The 26,740-nt window shown below is 41.6% G+C and overlaps 1 protein-coding gene across 1 annotated transcript in view; it reads left to right on the top strand.

Moving 5' to 3' along the window:
• nrxn2b (neurexin 2b) overlaps nucleotides 1-26,740 on the top strand; it is a 742,597-nt gene that overhangs the window by 593,497 nt on the left and 122,360 nt on the right. Inside the window, exon 16 of the mRNA XM_042512007.1 lies at nucleotides 7,588-7,769. Coding sequence (XP_042367941.1) covers nucleotides 7,588-7,769 — 182 coding nt within the window. The remainder of the gene's footprint in view (nucleotides 1-7,587; nucleotides 7,770-26,740) is intronic.

Below are 26,740 nucleotides of genomic sequence, written 5' to 3' on the forward strand. Positions count from 1 at the left end.
TGGCACCGCAGGTAGGATTGATTGGTCAGATCAATGAAGCCAGAGCTAATTGGACAAAAGTAATAAATATTTAGCCTCTTTTTTTAAGGTGGGTGTTGGTTGGGACACATGAGTGCAACAGAGCATTTCCATCATTATTGTTATTCTAGCAAAGGCAGGAGGCAGATTGCTTGATTAGACCACGGTGGACTGAAGGTCAGAGAAATCCATACAGGGCCAGGTTTTTGTTTGCCAACAACTCCCAAGGCAGCACTAATTTACTTTGAACTCCCAGTTTCCAATGAAGGCAAACAGTTACCGCTTGAGAGAACTCAGATGCAGAGTCTTCCGTCTGCCTTGTTCTCTTTATTAGTTGCAGACACTCAAGTGTACACGTTTTCACAATTACACAGGTTAATTACAGGTGCACTGTGTCAAAAATAATACATGCATGTACACCTAACAGCAAAATATGTTGTCTGTATGTGGTCATAACAACAAATCATATGTGTGTTTCCTGATGTGCCATCTCTTAAGTTAGGGTTTGGTAATGTAAAAATACTTGTAAATGGGCTAAAAATGGATCCCATATGCAATTATCCATGGGTTCCATAATGGCTCCATGCCAACTGCCCTCATGGATGGATTACCCAAGTGGGCTCAAGATAAGACACCCATGTTGGGCTCATACCCACTTGGTATCCAGGAAGCCCTAGCATAACCCATATGGGGCCCTTTGCCTTTGCTTCTGAGAGAGTACACTAATTCCTCATTTGACCACAAGAGATGACTTTTTGTGTGAACAGATACTGTTATCCATTAAAATACAACTACATGGGGCCTTTTTACAGAGTATACAACACATACTAACCTTTTTTGTTTGGCAGTGTCTTCTAGTGGCAGTATTATTTAATATGGGAGCAAAGGAGGACATCATGTGATGTAGCATAAAGAGTGAGAAAAGCCTGCTTAAGGTGGGAGAGAGGGAAGGTGGATGAGTCAAACGGTGACAGGACTTTCATGCAGGAGACCCATGTTTGTGTTCAGAGTAAAACCAAAAGTCAGTGTCGAGTTATTTTAACGATAAATTAAAGTATGTTGATGTATATCACTTGAGTTATTTCAGGTGACATATATATTACGCTTTTAAAGTAACACACTGATTTTAAACAAAACCATGTTTCTTTCTTTCTTTTTTTTAAAGCTAACCAAGGAGTTTTGGTACAATTGCAATTGTTTTACAGTGTTATATTCAAAGGAGTGAATGTGCAACTCGTGGAGGTATGGGTTGGAGGACTTTTTGGAAAAAAATATCATCATTGGTCTTTTCAAGCATTTGAACAACAAGCAGATGTTGTTTTTCCATTGGGGATAGCCTTGAATATAGGAACTAATCAAAGATGAGTCCTGGGTCTGAATATGATGAACTGGTATATTACAATACAAACATTAGTTTTGCAAAGCAGACCAAAGCATTCAGGATGGTTTCTAGGAAGGTACTGGTTTCAGTTTATGCCAGTCAAATAAAAGTCAGTTAAATTTTTTTAACTATGGTATTCAACCACTGTGAACAAGTCACCATTTTGATGTTTCTGTCAAAGGTGTTGTCACCTGATAGAAGAGCTCTTTTGACCTCTGTCTGTGTTTTAAAGATCCACTGCACACAGAGCATCTAAAGGTGTATAGACCCTCTCTGGTTTTAAGGAGATCATGCTCTAGAAAAAAAAAAACAAAACAGGGCACACTGCCCTCCAGACATGTCTTCTTGGGTTTGATAAACACCTTTTCTCTATCTTTCTCGGTCCATTTCGCCTCCCTGTTAGTGTGAGTTGCAGTGCAGGATTCAGCAGATTCTGTCTCAACCGGAGCAGCAGGTGTTTGCTGAGAGAAACAGTGACACATGGATGCGCCCTGTCAGACTACTCATTAGAGACTCTGCACCTCCTTTGTCTCTTCATTTAGTGGAAGGAAGAGTGCACGTACACACAGACGGGCACATGCACATATACAATTGCACAAAGCGGCAGGTGGCCACTATCAGCTGGACAAATCAAAGCAGGCAAAGTCAACAGCAGCTCATTGGATGGATGTAAGAGAGGAGTAGAAAGTATTTCCAAGTACGACTAGAGTTCTTTTTTTCCTCAACTTTGGAACTGGTGTTGCTGGCATTTTTGCCCATGAATGTGTTGATGATGAAGACAAAGTAAAAACGTGACAAGTGTGATTGTGACAGTGGCATCAGGCGTACAGGAAACTCTCTGGGGAAGACAAAGCATATGGCAGATGCTCCGCATGAGAGAGGTGTTAATTGATGAGAATCAGTTCAGTGAGTACAGGCGTATGATATGCAGCGATGATACGTGCTTCATGTCTAATTCTTGGTATGCCCTAAATGAGATATCAGTGTTTCAAACTGTATCACAGTGCTAAAGTGGGATTTCAGGAAGCATTTGGAGCTTAATTGGAATTTAAAGTAAAGTTCTATGGGCTCAATAAATCCGGTGAAACACGTGTTAATAGTTGAGGTGCATGTACAGGGGCTAGAATGGAATATGTTGGACTGATATCATAATAGAGATGAACCACAGTGACTAATACATAACGCAATATGAAACATATTTGATCTATCTCACTTGAAAATGTGTTTTTTTATCTATTTGAAATGATTCCCCAAGCATTTGAGATGTTGTGTCTCAAACAAGAATCCCTGCTGATTTCTTGGCTGCTTCTTCATCCGCCAGAATATAATTACAGCTAAAATCCTTAACATTAGAGACGCTCGAAATTGATGTTAACACTACAACAAAGATTATGTCAAGCTTTCTGACATTGTCTGATATCCATGTGTCTCTTGAGGAAAAAGCTATGTGACTAGATGAATGAAATTATCCTTGAACTATTTGAATAATCGAATCATTTATTTACTACAGACACGTTAAAGGAATTTGGGATGATGCAAATTAGGATTTTTTAGCACTATCATCACAGGGTTTCCCATAAATTAATTTATTTGTGGCAGCCTGCCACAATTAAAACATCTCCCGCCACATATTGATTTTATATTTTCAAGTTGGACCATTTATTAGGGGCTCTATTGGCATGTAAATACCATTCGGTTATTCATTGCACCACACTCATGGTGCACGGACTATATTCTGGGCACAGACGAAGCGGCAGAATGACAGGCACAGTGACAGCGAAACGTAACCTGGGTCTAAAAGTTTGTAATTTCAGCTCTGACTAAATCAACAGATCAAAATCAACCCCACAACTCAAACTTCCCTGATACAACTGCTAGCACCCCTTGTGAAAAAATATTTTGATAAAAAAGCATGTGGTGCTTTTTTAAGCTACAGAAGAGTAGTTCTATATTAAGAAACTAGATATTCTAAGACATCCATTGGTAAAAACTTAGTCATGCAAGCTCATCAATGAGGGGCTCAATAATTGTAATAAGTTGCACTAAATTTTGGCAAGGAAAGAACTGGCATGGTCATTTTCACATTGGTCCTTTGAACTCTCACCTCAAGATATCTGAATGATAATGAGTTCTGTGATGACCCACAAGTTTCCACTTAGTGAACGTGCCCACTTTGCGCAAATCATATGCAGTTTTTGGCAAAAAAAAAAACAAACATGCATTTTTTTGCATGCAGTATTCATGTGTAACTTCTATTTCCTAAAAATAGTGATGACATAGTTTCCAACTGGCTTATATGTTTAAACAGCATAATAGAATTACTGAAATTAAGTTTTGGTGTGCCACCCCAAGATTTTCAGTGGCTCCATCTGGCCACCCCAATGAAAAAATTCTTGGGGTGCCATCCAGCCAATATTTGCAACTGGGGCCTATGTGGATATAGTAAATGGACTGAAAAATGGGCCCTATATGGGATTGTCCAGAGGCTCTATAATGGCTCCATGTCAGTTGCCTACATGGATGGGTTCACTCAAGTGAGCCCCAGATAAGATGTATTTTGGCGCCATACCTACTTGGTACAATGGTAGCCTTCGCATAACCCATGTGGGCAGTGGTGTAGTGGAGAGTGTACCAAGGTATGCGGGGTATACGTCTTTTTCTGGCCTTTTGCAGAATACCCACTTATCATTTCCCATAATGCAACTTACTTGCCCATGTCTGTAGTAATTTGTCTGACAAGAAAACTGACTTTGACTTGTGAAACTGATGGAGTGCATCATAACGTTCCTTTGATGTCTGTGACAGCTGAAGTACTTCTCTCAACTTTTTCTTCTTGCCTCTCAAACTATCTCTATGTTTACAGTTACAATCACATACATTAACATGCACACAATCATCAACCATTCTCTCTTTTTCCCAACATGGCTCCACTTTCATCCATCACGACATGGCTCCCCTCCTTCCCTGTTTGTCGGCCATTTTAGAAATCTTTTCTCCTCTTCCTCACAGCTTGCTCTTGCCCAGCTTCTGCGAAGCTCCAGTGCTGCACTGTTAATAATAAACACTGGAAAGGAAAAAAAAGAAAAACTCCAAGTTTTTTTCTCTCTCCACCATCCACAATTCACACTTTCCCATCCTCTCTACTCCCCATCTCCGTACCCTGTTGTCTTTCTTCATCCTCTCCTTTTTTCCCCCTCCTCTGGCACACAACCTCTTTATAGCCCTGCTTGCCGTGCTGTGATAATTAGTCAGCGCTAAAATAATACAGCCTCAAGAAAACAACAAGAGCTGAACAGAGGGCTTAGCTCCGCTGGGAGGGAAGGAGGAGAGGAGGAGGAGGGAGGGGCAGTGAGAGCCAGAAACAGAGAGAAGGAGAGAGGAAGCGTGAGAGAGAGAGAGAGGGAGGAGAGTTGTGTGTGTCAGCCGATTTCAAATGGCTACCAGCGGATTGCTAGATAATGAAAGTGTCGGGTAGCTGAGTGAGTGAATGTGTGTGTGCAACAAGACCGCATGTCTCCATTCTTTATCAGCCCGCCTTTTCCCTGTGTATGACTAAGAGTGTGTGTGGCCTGTTGCTGTGGATGTTGTTTGAAGGCCCGTGGGCCCTGCAGTCATTTCCTCCTCTCTGACAAGAGCACACCTAGAGAGAGATTTGTAGGGCAAGAAAAACGCAAGGACGTTTGTGTCTCATAGACTGGTTAAAATAACGGGTGTAGCCAACACAAAGTCACTCATTGGTTAGCCTCGAGTTGTGCATTTTGGCTGTCCTTATCTTGAATTTTTAGAGCCAGAAGTGACCATATATGGACAAGAGATTGGAGCTAGCCTTAATGCTAGTTGCTAGCTTCGTTTGCATGGCGTATTTACAGCTTTGGTTTAACTATAGGTGCATTCAGTTTGTACTGGGATGTCGAAAAATTCAGTTGACCTTTTGCTAAGCCCATTACATTTCATGCAGCTGTACAATGCACTCAGACATCCTGCTCGTAGACCTCCATTAAAAAAGGCATCAGAAATTTTGATTTTCCCGCAGTTTTATTTAAATTTATGCAGTTATTTCTTTAAAATTGTCAAACAATGAGCATGGGGTAAATGCAACACAGATTCAAGGTATCCTAAGAGGCTTGAGAATGGGGTGTATTTTATCCTGTTCCCTAAACCTAACATAAACAGAATAAAGGTTCTCCTCAGCGCTACGTAAAGAAGATAAACAAGGATGTTTGTATTCTAAGGTAAGGCATCATAGTGTTAGCAAAATTTGCTGCAAAGTGACAATTATATATAACCTCATACATCATGTCGACAGCATCGTGTAAAACGTCAACTTGCATAAAACTTTGCTAGGTAAGGTTAGCTTAACTTAGCTAATAGCCACTAACGTTATGGCCTCGTTATGTCATCTGTTCAACTTAGTAATTTTGTTCTTTGACAATCAGACATTAGTGTTAACTGGAGCAAAAGATCGTAGTTAAAGCCCATCCAACTGAAAACCATTAATATTAACTTATGTGTCAAAGAAAGCAAAGGCTGGCTAATGCTAACACCACAGCATAGTGAAGACCATTTGATGGCTTCTGTGTGAAATAAGGAGCTTCTGTCCCCAAAAGTTCTGTATAGTATCTTTGGATATGTCTTTGACACAGACAGCCGACATTGTTAGTTCAGGCAGCGCTCCAAATGTTTGTCGAGTGAGCTAAGGGGGCGTGGGTTAGCAAGAGGTCAGTTGTGTGCATCTGAATCTGCAGCCATTCTACAGAGATTGCAACAGTGATAAGTAGCCAACTTTTTACCTAGTTTAGCAAGGGAAAATGTCAAACAGTTGCCCGCTATAGCAACAATGAATATTTGAGACTTCTCTCTTGTCATATGCTAATCAAAAATAAAAAACTATTCATCACATTGGTTTCTGCGACATATGGAGCTCTTTCACTGTTTTCTGCCACTTTATAGATGTAACCAAAGGAGCTCATGACTAAGGGCCCAAATAAGGAGCAAAACAAAATTTGAATTAATCTTACTACCATGGGGGAAAAAAGGGGGAAAATGTGCTCTACTGCTGGCAAGGATGTCAAAAGTAATGTTAGAAAGATTTATTCAGTAAGGAAAATTGCAAGCAAACACATCAGTCAAATGTGGAAGTGTAAAGTATATAAGTCTGTATATATGCAACTGTGTGTGCATTTCATCTTGTAGCTTCATATAGCTACATGTACAGGTATTAGTATATGCACAAATAGAATGTGTTTATTTATATTTATGTTGCAGAAAAGACTGACAGCTCAAAGGGGTTGCAAGCAGTTCACTGTGGTTTCATTACTCTGTGCTAATCACAGCCAACGCCCGTCATTCCCAATTCACCACCAGGCTTATTGGAGCCAAGCCAAGTCCTAACTCCTCTGTTACAGTTCAAACATGAAATTGCTCAGCTTACATGTGGGGTAGTTTTTTTTTTTTTTAAGCTGGAACTCACAAATACTGTTGAGGCAAAGTTCCTTTGACAGGGAGATCTGAGGAATTTCTTTTGTTGATGTTGAGGACTGGTGGTTACACTGACAGCATAGCCAACACTAAGTTTGTCAGTTCGCCCTAGTTTGAATGCAACGCAACCGAGGGCAAGTGAAACTGCAGTGGCTCAGCAGATTAACATTTCAAAGGGGAGTGACAGCCAGCACTGGTGCTAGTACTAGTGCTAAAGCTACACATGACTACATGATATACACTGCCGGTAACACGTTTTAAAATGGGATATTCAAGCCACAGATTTTTAAACTTTTCACTGAAATGCGACTGAAAAGGGTTCTTATTTTTAGTCTGTGGCTTTTCACTGATGTACTGTATCTCTGTCATAAAATTCAATTATATATATCATGCTCTATTCATTCAATTAAAATAGAAAGCTTTATTCAACATTAAATTAAAAACAGCAGATTTCCATAAACTGCAATTTCTCCAAAACAACAAAATTCCATTAATATGTGAAAGAAGGAAATATACATAAGGCCAACCTTCCAATTCTTTGCAGTCAAATCTTTCCTCAGTTTGTTTTCTGCTGTGGGACTGGACATATTCTGCATTAACACTTGGGAACATTCCATCTATATAACATCCATATAACGTCTTTCTTTCCAGTCTAATTTTTGTGTTGTAATTTAATGCTAACCATTGTTTTCCATCCTGTATTTTTGCAGCTGGGACAACTTACATCTTCGGGAGAGGCGGAGCCCTCATCACATATACCTGGCCACCCAATGACCGGCCGAGCACACGGGCAGACCGGCTGGCAGTGGGCTTCAGCACGCAGCTGAAGGAGGCTATTCTGGTCAGGGTAGAGAGCGCCAAGGGACTTGGAGATTACCTGGAGCTGCACATAGTAAGTAACCGCCTTGGGGATATTGAGGGGGGTTGGAATGAATGGGGGAATGGTGCAAATACCCGAAGCAACATTCACTGGGATGAATCACCTGGGAAAACCCAGAAACAATGAGGGTGCATTGGGAAGTACCAGGATAGGGAAGGTTAAGAGGTAACAGAAAATGGGGTGTAAAAAAATGCCAAGAGACTGGGAGATTGGGCTATTTAAACTAGTCACTGGAGAATGAGTAAGAGGAGAGAGAGAAATACTGGAGGAAGGAGAAGCAGAAATGGAATGGAAAGATGTCAAAGATGGTGGAAAGATGGTCTGTACCAAGGGACAGGGAGTAATTCAGCAGCTACAGATAGTGAGATGCAGGCTGTAAGAGAAAGAAAGGTAGGTAAGTCGGGGTCATTGATGCAGAATGAGTGAAGTGAAAGGATGGCATTTTGTCTACAGTCATGACTAGGCTGCAACACTCTTCATCTTTGTTGACATGGATATGCAAACAGAAACTATTGAAATACTGGTATTTTAGGCTGGTAAAAGATAAAAGCTTGATATATAAACACACTGATATTTATGCTTCAGCTTTAAGTTTGTTTTTTCCAACCGTGACCTTTTTTTGCCATGTTTTTGTGCTGTAGTGACCAACAGTAACAACATTTTTTGAAATCACTCTAATATTGAGCACTGCAGCCAGCAGCAGCAAAACAGGCTGCAATGTAACCACTATGGTCATGTCCGCATGTCTATGTGAAGAATGTTCACTAAAAGTGCTTGTTTTTGCCACTGACTGGCTCAGGTTGTTAATCTAAGTGTCTGACAACATTGGGGAAGGATCCCTACAGAGATAGACCTTTTTGTTTAAGTGTAAAATCAGCAACCCACTAAATTTCTTTAGGCTTGAAAGCCAATTCCAATTTATGTTTTAGCATGGATTTCTAGTAGTTTGGTGCTCATTTCTAGTGGTTTGTTGTTGACTTAAGTACATTGTGATGGGAATGGTGGCCTAGGGAAGACTTGCATATGAAAGTATAGAGAAATAGCCTACCGGGACAATGCTACCCAAGGAGCATTTTTAATGTCTTACAATTTCAGGTTTTATCCAAGTCTGGCTTCTCTGGAAGTTAAGGGATTGTTTTTGGCATTTATACAGTAGTTCTGCAGTGGAGTGTAAGGGTCACTGAGAGGAATCATTGTGTTCAGAATCCAGAAAATGAGTAATCGCCCAACGATACCTCTTTGTATCCCCTGTCAAACTAGTTATCGGCCTCATTTCTGCTTTCATTGCTTTCATATGTTAGGCTTAAAGGTCATTTAAGACCACCTCTAATGATAACTTTAAATGGCAATTAAGGGACAGCAGGCGTTTAAAAATGCATTTACACGGACTCTAATTGTCTCGTTGACCCCTGTGCTTCCTCTTTCCAATATTATATTCCAACCTCATTTTCATTTTATTGGGCGGGAGGTGGGGTTCTCTTAATAACTAACCCACACTTTACCTGGTGACTCTGATTCATTTACCATGTTGTTGGAGTCACACAATTAAAAACTGCACCTTGTCAGATTCACAACTTCATGGTTTTACTGTACCAGCTAGAGGAAAAGATGTTGCAATGTCCTGAAGTTCTTTTACACTCTCTTTACATGTGTAGTGATAAGACACTATCACTGTTGTCTACAATTATCTACACTCAGCCATCTGCGCAAGTGTGTGCAGTTATGTGTGTCTCTGAGTGTGTGTGTGTGTGTGTGTGTGTGTGTGTGTGTGTGTGTGTGTGATCACACCACTCCAACATCCCGATGACCCCAATTTGTTTGGGCTGGCCGTGCCTGGAAGCGACAGGAACATGGTTGACCCCAGGTCACTTCTCATCCAGTGATCAGTAAACTGAGAGGAACAGAGGAAGGGATGATGGGAAAGAGGTGTGGGGGCTGTTGGTGGTTAGACCAAGTAGGTCAAGGCCAATTTGAATGCTCTTAACATCAGTGTTGAATAAGGATAATGGCTGTAAGCATGAAAGATTGCAGTTATAAATGCGATTGACACAACAAATGATGCTTGGGTTGAAGTGATGATGCAGTTCAACCAAGGCAACTTTTAAGGGTCCGTTCCTGTTATTTTGTAGCACTGTTTCTGTTGCTTTTAAAATTCAAAGGATTGCTTGGAGAGAGTCGCATTTGACTCAACCAAAAACACATAAAAACATTTTAAAAAATAGCATAGAGTAGTGACATTTGGTCCTCCCAAATTACAAAAACATATTTCCACATAGACCTCTAGTGTTGTCTTTTCATGCAGATTGCCCTTTTTTTAAGCAGCCATTCAAACACAGTGGAAGCAAATGGAATTTCCTCGCCTGCTCACAGCACTGAAAGAAGAAATTTTAAAAATTCAACAGTGACATCTCTTTCCAGAAACACTGTACTATTTACTGAACATAATCCACAGACCTTGCTCTGACTGAAAGTACTTTGAACTAAAAGATGTAGTTCCCATTCGAACTGTCGACAGTGAGTTTTGTGGATCAAGGGCATTGGCTTAATTTCAAAATTGAAACAGAGGGTTTGGGGTCCTCCCCCAAGAAATCTTGAATGTCAAACACTTAATTTCTTCCATTCTTCTGAATTTGTATGCACAAATTTGTGCCTTCTCTGCATCCTTTTATGGTGGAAATGTCCTTAATTTCATCAAAATAAAAGTCCTCTGCTATTTTAATGGGGATTTTTGGTTGGGGATATATTCCAATGTCCCAAATAGTGACGGGGAACACCACCTAGATAAAGAATTCCAGTATTTTTTTTACATGGCCTTAGAAAGTTCAAAGAGTATTTATGAATTTGGGAAACTTTCTTTCAAAGCCAGAAACCAGATAAGAGAGTTTCAGTGTCATCCAGCACATATTTCCCAATCCATTGTCTATGGAGCAGTTTTAGACTTCATACCTTACAACATGACGAAGTGATTACTGATATTTTCTGGTCTGTCTTAGACCGCAGGAATAATGTATGAATTTTGAAAATTGCCATACTTCCCCTTTTAATGTAATTTTGATGGCTGTGGCCACAACAAAATACCATTTGCCTCCATGTATTGGGGTGAGGAGAAAAAGTTAAAAAAAAAAAAAAAGTTAGAGAAAGCTAAAACTATCTGCTTGGGTAGATGGCACCAGAGATTGGCGAGATAATGTCTTTTTTAATGTTATTTGTGTGAATTTATCCTTAAACTTTGCCAAAACTTTGAGTTTTGGGTGAGTTTGTGCATTACTTTTGTGTTCTACCCTGTTTATCTCTTCCCGTCCCCAACGATCACTCATCAGTCATTATTTAGCTTGCTCTCCTTTCAGCTGCATATTCTCCACCTAACTTCTGTGTCTTTCATTTGCTCCCTCATTCCCTCACGTCTGGCCCGTTCCCTCTCTCTTTCTCTCCCTCTCACGCACACATCAGCGCCTCTGACACACCAGCCCAGCTCCTCTGCTCCCACTGCAATTACATTTCATTTGCTGCCGCTGCTCCCGAGTCGCTCCCCTAAATGACTCTGTTCAGCCCGTGGTGGGTGTTTGGGTCCCGTTAATTATGCCCGTCTCTCTTTGAGGGGAGAAGTACAGGCAAATTAGACCTGAGAACCCAGGAGCCATGGCCCCATATCAACCCACCTGATGGGGGCCTCACAGACCCAATCAAACTACAAAGTAGCTCCACGTGCAAGCAGTGTGGTGGCCCTTAGGTCCAATACCTGGGGCCTTATTCGTTTGCTTAGTGGTTCAAAATTAGCATTTCAATTTTCATTCCAGGTTTGGTTGTTTCAGAGGTTCTCTGACTGACATATTTCAACATGCACACTTTTAAGAAAATATATTGTTTACGTAGATTTCTGTGCTCGTTGCATTTTTAGAACAGACACCCACCCACGAAGCAATTGATTAGCGTTAATGTTTCAGTTAATGGCCTTTCTAAGCCTGTATCATTGGTCCACTGACTCCGATCACAACCGTTTCCTGTCATTACAGGATATGACACATCACTGACGGATGCTGTCTCCATCTGTCTAACTAGAAATACCGGCACTGGTAGGCACGGCTGATAATAACATGCCACCAGGACGTGATAGAGCATGATTCCTTATCTCTCACGAACCACCCGTCTCTTTATATACCCTTCCTCCCTTACCTGCCCTCTACCTATTTCGTGCCACCCCCCCTCCATTTCTGTCCATTTCCCTGACACAGGGCAGGACATCACTCACTACATCGTCTTGACATGCTGTCATCAGGCCCCAGGGGTAGGAGATGTAAAGTCGAGGCTGTGGGATAAGGTGCTTGTACTGAATGTGCTGACTGCAGCTGCCTTTAAAAAAGACTTAGCATATCCTCACAAGACCTTGTTTCTTGCACTTGCCTAATTATTTACTGTGGGTGTGTCTGAAAGTGCTGCAAACTTCCTAGTTGACATTTTGAGAGTTCTAGATGAAAAAGCTTTGAAATTCATTATCTGGAAAATGCCATAGGAATGAATCATCACTGAGCAGACCAAACATGACTATGCATATTGCTGTTGCAGTGCAGCATTGCTCATATGTCTATAAAGACCCTCTGTCATCCAGGGCATGGGAATATCAAGCAGTAGGAAAGCAAAAAAAGTTGGATTTGCTGTCTGGTCTTGAAGGACATTTAGTGTTTGTCGAGCAGACATGATCGGTTCTACGGGCTGGTGGGGAGTTCTTCTGTATTTAATCACCCAGAGAAATTAAATACCACAGAACTCCCCAAGAGTCAGTAGAACTAATTAAGTCTCTTGGATGAATGAGGAAAGATTTTCAAGAACACTCAGTAAGTCCAGTCGCTTTGCATTGTGCACAGATGAACGTGTTGGTAGCTTAATTTGTAACCCCCTAATGTATGCATTGGTTGGAATTAGCAACTGTAATTTTGGCATGCTAATTTTTGGCATGGGTTTTTGCATCATTCGTCTGTCCAGCCATCATGCCACAAGTATGATCTAGTCTTTTCATTCCAAACAAAAAGCTGCAGTTGCTGCTGCATTTGCTGTCAGAGCTTCTCCTAAGAAAGACTGTCTTGACTTTGCACGTTAAGAACAGCAAAGGGCAAGTCCACTTACTAAGTGATTCCCAATGTCTTTGAACCGTACCCCAGCCTGCTTTAACAAATGGAACTTGTTCGGATGCCATCGACCAAGTGCAAGACCTTGGAAAATGAAGTTCGAGAAATCATTACCCCTATCAATATTCAAGAATGGTCTCCAGTGTCAGACATCAATGGTCTTCTTGATCTTTCTCTACCACAGACTCCCCGTCCAAGACTTGACTCCTTCCCGTTGGTTTTGGTCTGGTGTAAACACTGTGACCAAGGTCATAGGTACTTCAGTCATGCTATGACACCTGAGCAAGTTCCATTTCCCCAAAGAAGGCAGCAGAACTCATTTGATAACTCAAGGTAGTAGTTTAGATTCTTATTCTCCACAAAATTGAAGATACTTTTTGGTTTCACCACTCACAACATGAATTAGATAGGTATACACACAACTTTTATTACTTCAGTGAGCATTTCTGTTTTCTTCCATTTAGTAGACAGGATGTTTTTGGGTCCCCACGATGTCTTTGACAGGATGTTAGATCGACAGAACTAAAAATGGTCATTTGGGAGGGCAGGACATCATTTTTGCCAATCTTCATGACATTTCCACCATCAGGGCCTGAGGTGTGAGATTCAGGGACTGAAGGGTACAGACAGATATGGAAGTGGGCTGATAGCTAAATCTTCCATCTGTGGCTGCTGGAAAAGGCAGATGTCCTTGCAAGACCTTGGTAGCCAAAAGAAACAGACTATAATTTGTATATAAAAAAGCCAAAAGTATTTTTTCTTTCTGTATTTTTCTGCAACATCACCGGTTCAACAAATTACTATTATTATGAAAAATAGGAATGTCGTTCATATCAATTTGACGTTTCATAACATGTTCCCTTACTTTCAGGTACAACACATGCTAAAATTCTCTAGGAGCCACTGTTATTAGGTTGGCTGGATGAAATAATTTGCTAAACCCAAATTGTTGTTGGGGTGTAAGAATTAAAACTTGCTGATAGTGTGTAGAGGACAGCTGAAAATGTCTGTCTGTAGATCCATGTTAGCAGCAGTTATAAGAAGTAAGACTCAACTGATTCTTGGGCTGGTCATTATTGGCGATATTCAGCAGTTTTCTTTTAATAACACAATCCAATAAAGCAAATTGATTGAAAAACTTGCTACTTTGGCACTGATGCAGCCACCTGTCTGTAATAACCACTCCGTAGCCTTGCTCAATATCCTACCCACAGAACTACTTACTGGTTATTCGTCACAAGTGAGTACCAACTGCTGTTGTGTGTCCAACACAAGGCAGCAAATATTCCTGAAGTTGTACTAAAAATCACAATTCCCTATGCTGAAGTTGCAAAAAGACATAATGCCACTGATAATGTTCTGTCATTTGTAGTAGTAGTTACTAGATGTAACCTCAGTTCTATGAGTACAATAACTGCAAGGAGGGGAAGAGAGAGAGATGGTGCCTTGATGAGGGCAAGAGATGTGATCCATGTCTAGATTGTTATGGTTTATAAAAATGCACCACAGTGACAATACAGATATTTCATACACCAGATTTAGGCTTTAAAACGTGGACATGCCAATGATCATTCAACTAGATGTAATGAGGACGTCCATATGAGTCAGCCATCACTGTGTTTTCTCAGTTAGTCGAGAGTCCAGTTTGAAGAGTAGTTCATCTACTTCACTGAATGTAGGTTTGTTGGTCTCCTTCATTACTAAAAATTGGATTCAGGTGAATATTTCATCTGTGCACTAGTCAGTTGAAGTGTTTTTTTTTTTTTTTTTTTTTAGAATACACCTTCCTCCTACCATAGCTTTTCTAGACTGTGTGAAAGCTGCCGTGGTATGGCAGCCTGTTGTGTTTCTGCGCAGTCATAACTCAGTGTACAAAAGTACAAAATTCTTTTGTTTTGTGCTGACTTGATCGTCTGAGCTTGTCCATTTTTTTCTGGAGCACAAGCAGTGGCAATTTGAATACTGGGCATGCAAAGACTGTGTCTTTTCATTTCACTCAAGCATTTTCTCCAGCTTCATGCTCTGCTGTTTCTGCTACCTGGCTCAGGTGACAGCACTGCAGGCAGCCCCCCACCCAGTGTGGTAAACAAAGATACTGGGGTAAAGTAAGTTTGGGAGACCATTTCTGATTTTTCCTCCCTTTTCCAAAAGTGTTGAGGCAACTGCTTGTATGAAGGGGCTTCACAAAACTTAAATCATCTTCGGCTTTATGACTCATCATGTATTAATAGAAACTATGCAGGTTTTTATAATCTGAGCAGAACATTCCTCACTTCTGACTGTTCAAATGCATGAGAGTCTTTTCTGCTGTTTTCACTAAAAGCAATAAAGACACAAAAAACAGCAAATCGAGGTTATATGTTATGCGAAGAGTGATGAGTCATTAATGAAGAAAGGAGCAAATATCAGAGTCATTCTCTTCATGAGCTCCTCATAAACTTTCTAAACGGCCTGACAGATGGCGGAATAAAGTCGCAGCAGTTTAGATGCACCTTTCAAACGAGTCGCGGACTCTTTTTTTAGTGCATTTCGTCTCGACGTGTCTGTTTGTATTTATTGCCGTTCTCACAGGCACTGCTCACATTTGACAGTCATTACATTTACAGCTGGCAAGTTGTCGCACTAACTGCTCTGTGGGAAGTGTCTCATCTGCAGTTATGGGCCGGTGCACAGTGCGCAGCAGGCCCTCCCAGAGTACCTCCATCACTGGCTGTCCAGTCCCGGCTCATAGCATTAAATAAGGGCTGCCTCTGATTACCCGTTTGGGAGCCATCCCTCACTGCAACTGTCTAGCTTGAGCAGAAAGAGGGAGGGTAGCAAAAGGAACACTGCTATATTTTCTCCTCTTGACCCCACCCTTACCCCTCTCCCAGCATGTGACAAATGCTGATTGCGAGCAAAATCGCAAGAGACGCGTTTGTGCACGCAGGCGTTATGTGGTCAGCATCCCCGCAGTCGAAATGTGAAGTGCAGCATCTGACTTCATTAGCTTCACCATGATCTCTTTTCCTCTCGCTGCCAGCTAATGAGAAGAACAATCCTCTTTTCTTTTTTTTTCCAGAATATACCATCACGTTTTCTCCTTTTTTAATTTTCTGACGACCACAGGTTATCTGTCAAGGGTTTAAGCCAGCGACTGTTTAATTACGGAGTTGAAAAATGTGATCTGACATGCGACGGCAATGCGGGATAAGATGAGTGGCGAGGAGAGCATGGCGGATGGAGAGATTTGAGGGTGCAGTGGGGAGCCGAGAGATGCTGGCGTCAGATAAAGGCAGATGGTGATGCAGATAAAACTGTCAGAGAGAGGCAGAGGCTTTTATCCTCTACTCCCCGCCCCCGGTTACACAGGAACACACATGCACACACACACACTTACTCCTAACTAGCTGTCAGTAGCACACAGAGTCACGCACCGCTCTCAGGTTCCAACTTGCTGCCAGAGTTGCAAGGAGAGAGCATTTTGCAAGGACACCTTCACATTCACTTACAAGACATGTATGATTAACCCTGGTACACTTTAATGCATGCAGACAATTTACAAGGGCAGCCCCACACATGGCGATTGTGTTATTTCCTTATTTATAACTCTCTGCCACCTTTCCTTTCTTAAATGGGTGTCACTTCTACCACTTACTCTCCTTCATCTTGTCAGAGGGGTGAAAGCCAAACATGCAGGGAGGGACGGAGGGACGAAGCGTGGCGAACAATCCAGGGAGAAAAGGGAGGCATTGCGGTGATAAATGCAGCTGCCTCGCAAAGGGTAGCGTGGGCCGCCGTCAGTAATGAGATCGGGTCCTGGCGGGTTTGGCAGGGTCTCTCTCCTCAGCTGGCGGGAGCCTGACAGCATATCGATTAATCCTTCTCTTTCGCATCACTAATTAATTGTCCCCGCGGGCGGAGGGGTGGCAGTGCGTGAGCCAAAGCAGGGGGGCAGACTCTACCTCTGAATTTTCATCATGGGTGGCTAACTTTTGGATGGGAGAGGGGATTAGCAGTGAGGCCGTCCTATAAATCCCACCTCCTTCGTGAGGATTCATATCTAAACCATTCATAACCAAAATCCATCTACTTGAGTGGTGATGCTTGTAGAGGGCAGCCCACAGCATGGGTTTAATTGCTGCCTGAGAGACCGAACGCAGGGCACATCTGTCTCACAATTTTTGATGACCATTTTAAAGGGTGTGCTAGTACCTGTTTGGTCATTTGTCTTTACTTTTAGATGCAAAGCACTAGGGGTAACTCACTACTGCACAGCGAGTGTCACTTCACTCTGTGTCTTTGTTTATTTGTCCGATATGAATGTGAATGGCCTAAAGGTCATTTATTTTGTCAACTCTGCAGCATCTGAGGTGATGAAAGGGTTCATCTACATTGAGTTACATATTGTCAGAAAGCCCTCCTTCACCGCATTGGATTGAACATTTTCAAGCACATACAATATGAAACATTTTGCTCTTGAAGCTTGCAACTTTTTGCAGATTTGTTGTCTATGCCTTCGTCGTCTTTACTACTGAAACTTACTCCCGATAAGTCCATAAAAACATCATCACTTTGTTAACAAGGTGGCCTCTTTACTTCCTGTTGGATACTGTACTTGTAGCTCACACTGTCCATGTATCATGTGAGAGCAGAGTGGTAGATGGGCTTTACGGATCAATAAGCTATTACGGTCCAGCAGAGCAGGCCTGTCCGTATGGTTCCAGTCCTGACTTTATTAATCACCTAGGAAAGCAAAACTGTTCCTCTTCTCCTTCCCTCATTGTCTGTCATCTCATTTCGCCACTCTTCCAATCTTGTATTCTGTCAAAATACTTGTAGCGTAAACACGATGGTTCATCAGCTTAGCCCAGATGAATACTGTACAACTGCACAGCATGACGAATGCCTAGCAGTCTAATATGACGCATTCGTTTTGTTTTCATAATTTTCAACACAGATTATGTGTCATCTTTGTAACTCATGTCTTTTCATTATAGATTTAATGTGCAGCATTTCATGATTGTTGTGTGGTTCTTTAATCCTTTGAAATCTGAGCAAATTGGCTTGATTTCTTTCAAAAACATGGGAAGAAGACAATGAGAAATGAAACAAACAAAAAAACAGCAAGAAATGACTAAGAAAATACAAGAAAATTATAATTTTTATCATAATTTACAATTATAAGAATTTAGGAATATTATTTTCAAAATGTATTTATGATCATTGTAAATATATTTTTTTAAATATATTTTGTAAATTCTTTTTTCCCTAAACATTTGGCCTAGCTCTTTAAAAATAACTAAGTCTAAGTCTATTTTTTTTTCCAGTTTGTGAAACATTTATTACCAAGTTGTTCATGACCTTTTTCCTGTGTTTTGAAAGAATTTTCATCATTCTTTTCAAAGGTTTAAATACTAAACTAATTGACTGAAAGCAGCACAAGAAAAATGATGCAGCTTCAGGTTTCAAAGGAATTAATCTTGAAGATGTGGAATGTAAGAGTTCACAGTATGACTGCACAATTCTGTAAAGAAAAAGAGAAAATGTATATGTCTAGTCCGAAACAGTCCAAATACTCAGAAGAAGAAGCATGGAATTTGGAGGAAGAAGGGCAGAAAGAAATTAAGAGCATGTTTGCAAGCTGTAGAGAAAAAAGAAGAGTAGATTTATCCACTCCACTTTGTTTTTCGTGACATGCCCTGAGGAGATGACCACTGCAAGGTCCTTTGCAAATGTCACCGCTGCGCATCCAGCCTTCAGCTCCCTTTCGGATGCACTTTAGCGGGGCCTGCAAAAACCGTCGGGGCCAGCGCAGACAGGACGACTCATTTATTGAACGCAACTCTAAATGCATCCGGCATTACTCATTAGACATTATGCCTTCATTTGCATTCTGATTCATCTACACCTACTGTTGCTGCCGCCGCTATTAACGATTCCCTGTGACTAATACACTCATTTTCTGTTTGAGCGCGCAGGTGTCGGCACTATTCAGAATTGTCTCATTAAAACTATTCTCTTCCATGATTAACTCATAATGCTGACACATGCATGAATTTTCCGAGCGGATACGTCATCCTTAAACAAACACCAATTTCCTACAGTGCTTGTGTGCAAACTAACCAATTTTCACATTTAACACCTTCCCCCAGCTTCTGGCTGTGTGTTATAATTGGAGTATCACTGAAAGCTGCCTGTTAGCATTTTATCTAATACTTTTTGGACTTTGGCTGACCCTTGTGTCTTCTCCGCCTCTTTGATCCATCACCACATCCATAATTTATCCTTGCCCTTTCCGCACAAGTTTGTCTATTGACTTCCTGTACTGTTTTAATAAAGCTTATGTCTTCTATTGATTGTAAAATCACTATGAGTCCATGCCCCCTTTAATATATCAATCGACCATCAAATGAGCATCCTACATCACTTTTGGCCCACTTTTCAGGAGAAAAAATAATCTATATCCTGTTGCCGAGAGTGTTTGGACAACAAGACTCTCAACTCTGAAAAAACTGCTTTGAACTTCTTCCACCCCTATCTTAAAATGGCGGTCAGCTTTAAGCCGAAACACTGTTACCGAGTCTTTTCTTGCTCTTATCTTGGTGTACTTGTTGACTACCATAGGGAGGATGTTTCTACCTCGAACATAGTCGAGCACAAAGAAAAGACTGAAAGTGGCACAGCAGAGAACGATAAGTAGAAAGAGCAACTTACACACTGAGTGAGAAAAAAGAGAAAAGCAACGGAGCCAGAGAGAGAGCAATGGACTCCGCAAGAATGTCTCAGAGGCCCGGAAAGGCAAAAAAGAGATGTTTACATCTGCTCATCCATGCAGAGCGCACATGGCTATGTTTCCAAGCCCTCGGTGATGTACTCAAGGCAGCAATGATGAATGCATCCTTTCTCAGTCAACACTCTTAACTTTTCAAGTCCATCAGCCATTCTGCTGTCGGCAGACCAGGAAAAAACCACTTCATTATTCAGTGCTTTTGTTGTTCTGAAAATGAACGCCATTAAGAATGAATGTGCGGAGCCGTCAGCATAAATGCGGTCAGAACTGAGAGTGAAGATCTTAAAAAGCGAGCAGCAATGATAAGAACACTTTTTTTGTTAACTGTAAACTTTTGAGGAATAAAAGAGCTCAGAATAAATTTCACAGCAGTGAGTTAAATTCCAAATAAAGTCTCTTTGAGAATGAAAAAGAGGCAATTGGCAGGGCCAGGACTTGGTTGCATCTCTTGGTTGGTGAGGTTGCTCAATGTACAGCTACTGCTGTTACAATGGCATTATGGTGGTTGATGTACAAAGTCCACAGGTTGAGTTTATTCCGTCCACTCACTGTTACTTGAGCACTTGGTCTGCAGCCAATGAATTTCCAAAACTTGGAAAGATAAAGAGGCTGTAGAGGGATGATGAATATGTGAGTAGAGGTACAGAAGGAGTGAAAAGACACCATTCCATTTGATTGCATTTGGGGTAATATATTGTAGTTTTGCCATGATTTCTTACCTGTTAAGATATGTACAAATTAAAGTAGCTGCTGGGATCTGGGAACACGTATAGAGGCACGAAGCAGCCAAATTACTGTATCTAAATCAGTTCATTTGGAGGTAAAAGTGATGGAAGCAAACCTAAAATGTCAGCAGTAATGTAGCATTCATGTCATATGGGAGTTGTCATAATTAATCGGATTCGACTTGTAAATAGTGTTCAAGGCAACATCGAAGTTCTAATCATAGCTCGGAAACTCTTTCCAATATATCTGACCTGGTGCTGAACTACAAGGAAGTACCTAAAAGAAGTTAAACCACTCTGAATGCCTCACATTTTCAGAAGACATCCAAGGCCGTTTTACTCAAACTTAATGGATGTGGTATTATTGCGTCAGTATTTCTGACCCTCACTTAAACAACTCTGCAATCACACAACTGTTTTTGAATTGGCCAGTGCATGAAAGCTATTAAGTATCTTTCTAATCTCTACCAGCCAGCCCATAAAATGGGAAAGAAGCATGATCCCTTATTGCAAAGGACCACTGTGTGTAATTGTGTAGAATCAGGAATTTGGTCTATAAACAGGGATAGATGTTTACAACAGGCAGCTGGGGTAATGACTTTGCCACGTTTCTTTGTTTTTTTCCTCTACATAAGTTTTGCTAAGCTGGGCTTCTGTTTTAAAACAGTTTGACTGTCTGACTGTTCACAATACATCCTCTTTGGCAATTCTGTTGTCTTACCAAATCTCAAAACTAGCTTTTCCTGAGTCTCATCCCTTTTCACTTTGTGCTACACCAACAGTTGAGAAAGCTTGGAATCTGGCATAACCTTAGTCAAATTTTCTGTTTCCCATTATATTTAGATATGCTATCTGCTAGCTATGTTAAAAAGGAAACTAAATTTTGAAAATGGTTAAAGGATATGGCTGGGGGAATATCCTAATCTTCACAGATACATTCCTTTGTACATAGTAACATCTTAATTCAACCAAAGTTAGGTAACGTATGGCGACATTAAGCAGAGTCAGTCTAATGCCAGTTCAAAAATGTTCAACCCGTTAAAATGTTCAAAAGGCCAACCCGAAGAGACCACCATCAATTTATACAGTAGTGAGAGATATTTTCTGTACACCTACTGAGTACAGAAAATATCTCTCACTACTGTATAAAATCAGTGTACGCAAAGTTGATCCATAGTCTTGTCAATTTTGGTATCTATTTCTACCATTTTGTTGATAACGAAAGCCTGAATTTGCGTAATTTTGCCTTGTTCTTAGAAGTTAACATCAGCGAAATCTCTAAACACTGCAGCACCTGGTTAAGATGAACCACCATCGCCATGTTCCTTTTTGTCAAAATTGTTTGACTTATATATAGTATAACAGTAACGAAGGGGGGTAGAACTTTTCAATTGTGCATAGAAATAATGGCATGAACTAATAAAATTGTCAATACGGAATGGAATTTTCCTTTAATAAGAGAAAAATTGGTCCTCATAACCCTCACATGTAGCCTCTTTCCTCTTTTCCATCTTTTCTTCTTATGGGTCGAGGAGTAGTTTCTCTGGTAATGCATCCCCACTGATATGAGTAACTGAGGTCTTGGCTCACTGAGCAGCCCGAGAAGTCGACTGTCCCGTCCTCCCCGCTCTTCCCCCAAGAGATGAAATCCTGTTGTCAGACCGGCGATAACTGATGCATTTTGGGCCTCCGAGGTCTGTGCAAACCTTTGGCAGAGGCCAGCCTATGGATGTCTCACTGCTGAATCTTTCATGCGCTATCAACCCACCCGATAAGGTGCAAATAGGATTCGCTCACTGCAGCTGCTGTATTGCTTTGGTAAATCTGCTGTAAAGACCGCTTCTGGTTGGATTTGAAGCAAAGGATGATGGAGTTGGAGACAGGTGTGGAAGGAGAGAAGGAAAATAGAAAAGGGAGAAAGAAGACAGAGTGGATTATGTTTGTAAATATACTAACGGATATGTGGTAAGCACATAATGATTACTCCCATAGCTATCTCTCATCTTTGCTTTTAACTAATCCAAGCCATGTATGTGCTCTCAGAATGGTCCAATGTTTAAGTGTTAAAATAGCAGTTATTGTGACAGCATAAATACGGACAATTTTTACAGCAGCTTAATGCTTTCTACTCTTGCCCAACCCCCCTTTTCAACAACAATGTGTCTTGTCTGTCAGTATATATTCATCGACCGTATCCTCTTTTGTGTCTCTTTTGTGTCAGAATTGGCTCTGAATTTGATCAGAGATGGAAGAGGAAAGGCGGGTGGGAAAAGTGCAGGGGGAAAAATAGTATAGCTCTCACTCACTTTGATTCATTTCGGCTGCCGTTCAGCGTCTCGCTCTTTCTCCTGGGAAGGGGTCAGTCGGAGGGAAACACACAGGCAGCCAAAACTGCAAATGGCTTCGGCAAACAAAACAAAAAAGGGGCTTTTGTTTCCTTAAGCTTGCATTCACAAGAGCTGCGCGAATCGAGACCTGAAGAGGGAGAAGAACATTTCTTTTGTGACACGTTTATGAGATGTAGAGGGGGGGGGGGGATCCCAAACAAAAAACTGTGTCAGACTGAGAATATTTAGAGAAGTCAAGAATCAAGACAATTCTCTGAGTCTTTGATTCTCACTAAGCCACACTGTCTCACAAGCTCCCTCCCTTATATTTCGGGGGAAGTAAAGCCACATGGGAGGAACCTCTAATAAGTGATTGAAGGATTGGTGCCATCGTGTTATTGCTGCACAATTTAGGAGGAGAAGGAAGTTCATCATTCATTCATTGGCTGCTGCTGCTGTTGGGAATTGGGTGCACCGCCGTCTCTTCGGTTCATCCGGTTGGGTTCGGGACAATCAGATGCAAGAATCAGCAACAGCCTTCAGACATTTAGTTTGTAACCGTGCATGCCACCTCTCGTAAGTTTGACTCTTTCTACCCTTCATCGAGGAACTCTTGGATGCATTTAAAGCTGCTGGATGAAAGAAACTTTAAATTTCCTGGTGAAAGAAAAAGAAAAGCAAACTGCAAGCATATACTTCATCAGGCAACCACAAGCTGCACAGCACAGACATCATTTAACGTGTCTGAAGCTCCTTTTTAAACTTTAAATAAGACGGAATTGGTAGGTATGGTTACCCTTGTTTGTCCCCGCATTTCCAAACTCTCTGTCTCTGTAATACTGTTATTATATCTCTGTTTTCTCTTCCACTCCCTCTTTGCCAAGTCAGCACTTGTACTTACACCGAGCCAGGCCTTAGAATGATATGCTGAATAAGTACCCTTATATCCGTAGCTGATGTAGCAAAAGGCTGAGGGAGAGTTGGTGCAAGTAGGGGATGTAGAAGTCGCCCGTTTGACTATAATGAGGCTAGGAAACTGTTTTTATATAGTGCCCCCCCTCCCCAAAAAAAGGAAATGTGCTGACATTATTTCAGCACAAGCTATGATGTGAGACGTTTAGGGACGTGGGCAGATTAGCAAATGTATCCACCGCAGCAGAGAATCTGACATTTTCCAGCAGATCTGTATAGTTAAAGAGGATTCTTGGCGTGGGCACAGGCTCATTAGGGTCGCGCAAGAAGTCATCGTAAGACAAAGAGTCCACCAACTCTGCTATTATTCTGTGCAGTTTGGACACATGGATCCATCCCACTCAACTAAGACTAGGGCCTTCAAGCTGTTCGTCTCCTCTGCAAAGAGCCGGGCCAAGATGAGGGAAAAAAAGGCTAGTTGGACGTCTTCCCAGAGCAATTAGCTGAACCCACATGCCTGTTTGATTAATACACAGATGAAAATTAGCTTCTTGCAGCCACTCTGCTGAGCCTGCGCCCCATCCACGGTCACCAGGTTGAACGTCAGTTTGCTTCTTGCAACTGTTGACTCATCTTAAGGTTGTTTGTGGGGTATAACATTCAAAGAAGTTGCACTTTGCTGCTGCTGATGCATGATGAATGGACAGGGAGGCAGACCACAGTCATCCGTGTTGACAAATGAAGCTCTTTCTCCCGTCTTGCTTACTCCACCTGCTCGCCGGTTTACATTGCCATGCAATCTTCGCTCAGTCAACCGGGGCGCAATCCATACATATGTGACAGATAGGGCATAGCTATCAAAGCTGGCAGCCCCAATAATTAGAAAAAGGCAATAGTCGGGGCCAAGGAGACCATTTCCCTGATGGATTAACAGCAATCGCTTACAGCGGCGCCCTCGAGCTGTTTACACTGGCAGTCATAAGGCAGATGTATTGAGCATCAGTAATGCCTTTCTCTGGGTCCACTCGATCAAAAGCAATCGGCTAGCTAATCAACAGATGTAATGGTGTACAGTGGTCTGTTTCCAAAAGCAGCAGATGTATTATAATCAGAGAAAATAAGATGCGTAAACAACATGCACTTCCCGGCAATCCCATCTTTCTCTCATCCATACTGCAACACACCTGGGAGGGATGATCTGAGCGCTGACTGTGATGTCAGTTGCATCGAGTAGCAGAGGACGCTTAGGAGTTATTCTGAAGCCCCCCACCTGCTGTTTTAACAAGGCCCAGATCAGTGATCCTTCTCTGGGTCAGATGGCCAGGGGTGGTGCCTCTCAGCTCTGAAGCCCCCCCGCTATGTTTGCAGCTGTGTGTGAGGGATCCCACCGCACTCTGTCTGGCCTCTATCACGCCTGTCTGAAAAGGAAAACACTCAGTGCTGACATCACCCAAACCAGACTTGCATCACTGTTGACAGAGGCATCCCAGGGGTTGGAAGGTTTGGAAGGGAAGCAGGAAGGAAAGTGCATGAGCATGCATACAGCACAGACACATGCTTCATAAATCTCTTCACGCTGGAGGCTGTCACGGGGGGGTGTCGAGATGCCACGCTTGCCATGACAATTAGCTGCACATCTGGCCCGATGATTGAGAGAGTCGGTTCAGACAGCTGTTACAGCACTACCAGTGTTTAATGCGTGAATCTGGAGGGTCATGGAACAACAGAGCAGTTGCAGTGTGATAGGGGTGTCAGGGAGCCGCAAGTTAGCCACTGAAACTAATGTTGAATGAAACGTGTGGCAAATAGCCTGTAAGGCCCAATGTGGATTATTCCTGTAAGGCATAGTGCCAATAGAGGAACACTGCTGCTGCCTTTCTCAGACAATATGTGATACTCAGCTGTAAAGTGAGTAACGGAGGGTGTCAACTCAATTTATGGGCCAACAGAGCAAGTATAGAGCGATCCAGACTTTCAATGAGAGTTGATAGCTTTTCGGGATTTCTTCACTATTTACTGAACAGTGAATTTGATTTACTGCAAGCTAACAATATGCGACTCAGCATCAGATGACAAAACATCTTGAGTAGACGGCTAAATAGCTGTGAGTAGTCACTCTTGTCACCATTGCATCAATCCAGATCTTCCCTTCTTTGAATCCCTGCTACTACAACAAGATTACATACATACTGTGTGTCCTATTTATCCCCTTCGACTCAAATGATATCCAATATCACAAAATAAGTTAATGGAGGGACTTCATAATAAGCATCCCATTCTTGTGAACCCAATATCTCATGAAAAGCCTCAAAGGAATTCTGTCAAATTTGGCTCAAACATTCACATGGACTCAGTGATCAACTGCTTTAATTTTGGTGGTCATAGGTCATAGGTCAAAGGTCAAGGTCACTTTCACATCATCTGTCTCATTTTTATGAACACATTATCTCAAGAACACCTACAGGGAATGCTTTCAAATTTGGCACAAATGTCCACTTTGAGTTATGGACAAACTGCTTAGAATTTGGTGGTCAGTGGTCAAGGTCACTGTGACCCTGTCTTTCACATGCTCATTGACGCAATGTCTTAACAACAGCTTGAGGGAATTTGACACAAACATCCACACACACACATACTTAAGAATATACTGATTCAGTTATGGTGGTCACCTATGACCAAAGGTCGTGGTCTCTGTAAGCTTGTCTGTCTCATTCTTGTGAACACAATACTGTAAGACTTGTTTGGGCCATAACATAAAAGGTCGATGGTCAGCTTCACTGTGACTCAATGTTCTACAAAGACACTCTTGCCGTTACACAGTGTCATACCTAGAAGGGAAGAGTGGTTGGATACTGAGTTGGTGACGCTAGTCTTCGGTGTCTAATTTGAAACTGCTGATTTTATAGATCATCTGTGCTGACAGAAGGAAGATATGTGTGAAGAATCCATGTTTTCACACACATGAATATAAACTGTGAGTACAACTGCGATGCAGTGTTTCTATACTTACTGTACCATCATCTTACTGCTAACAGTGATGCTAAACAGAATGAGTATACATCCACACTCAAAAATAAAATCAGGACATATCTTGTAGCTACAGATCATTATTCACTTCAGGCTG

The sequence above is a fragment of the Plectropomus leopardus genome, chromosome 23 (assembly GCF_008729295.1).
Source record: "Plectropomus leopardus isolate mb chromosome 23, YSFRI_Pleo_2.0, whole genome shotgun sequence".
NCBI lineage: Eukaryota > Metazoa > Chordata > Actinopteri > Perciformes > Serranidae > Plectropomus > Plectropomus leopardus.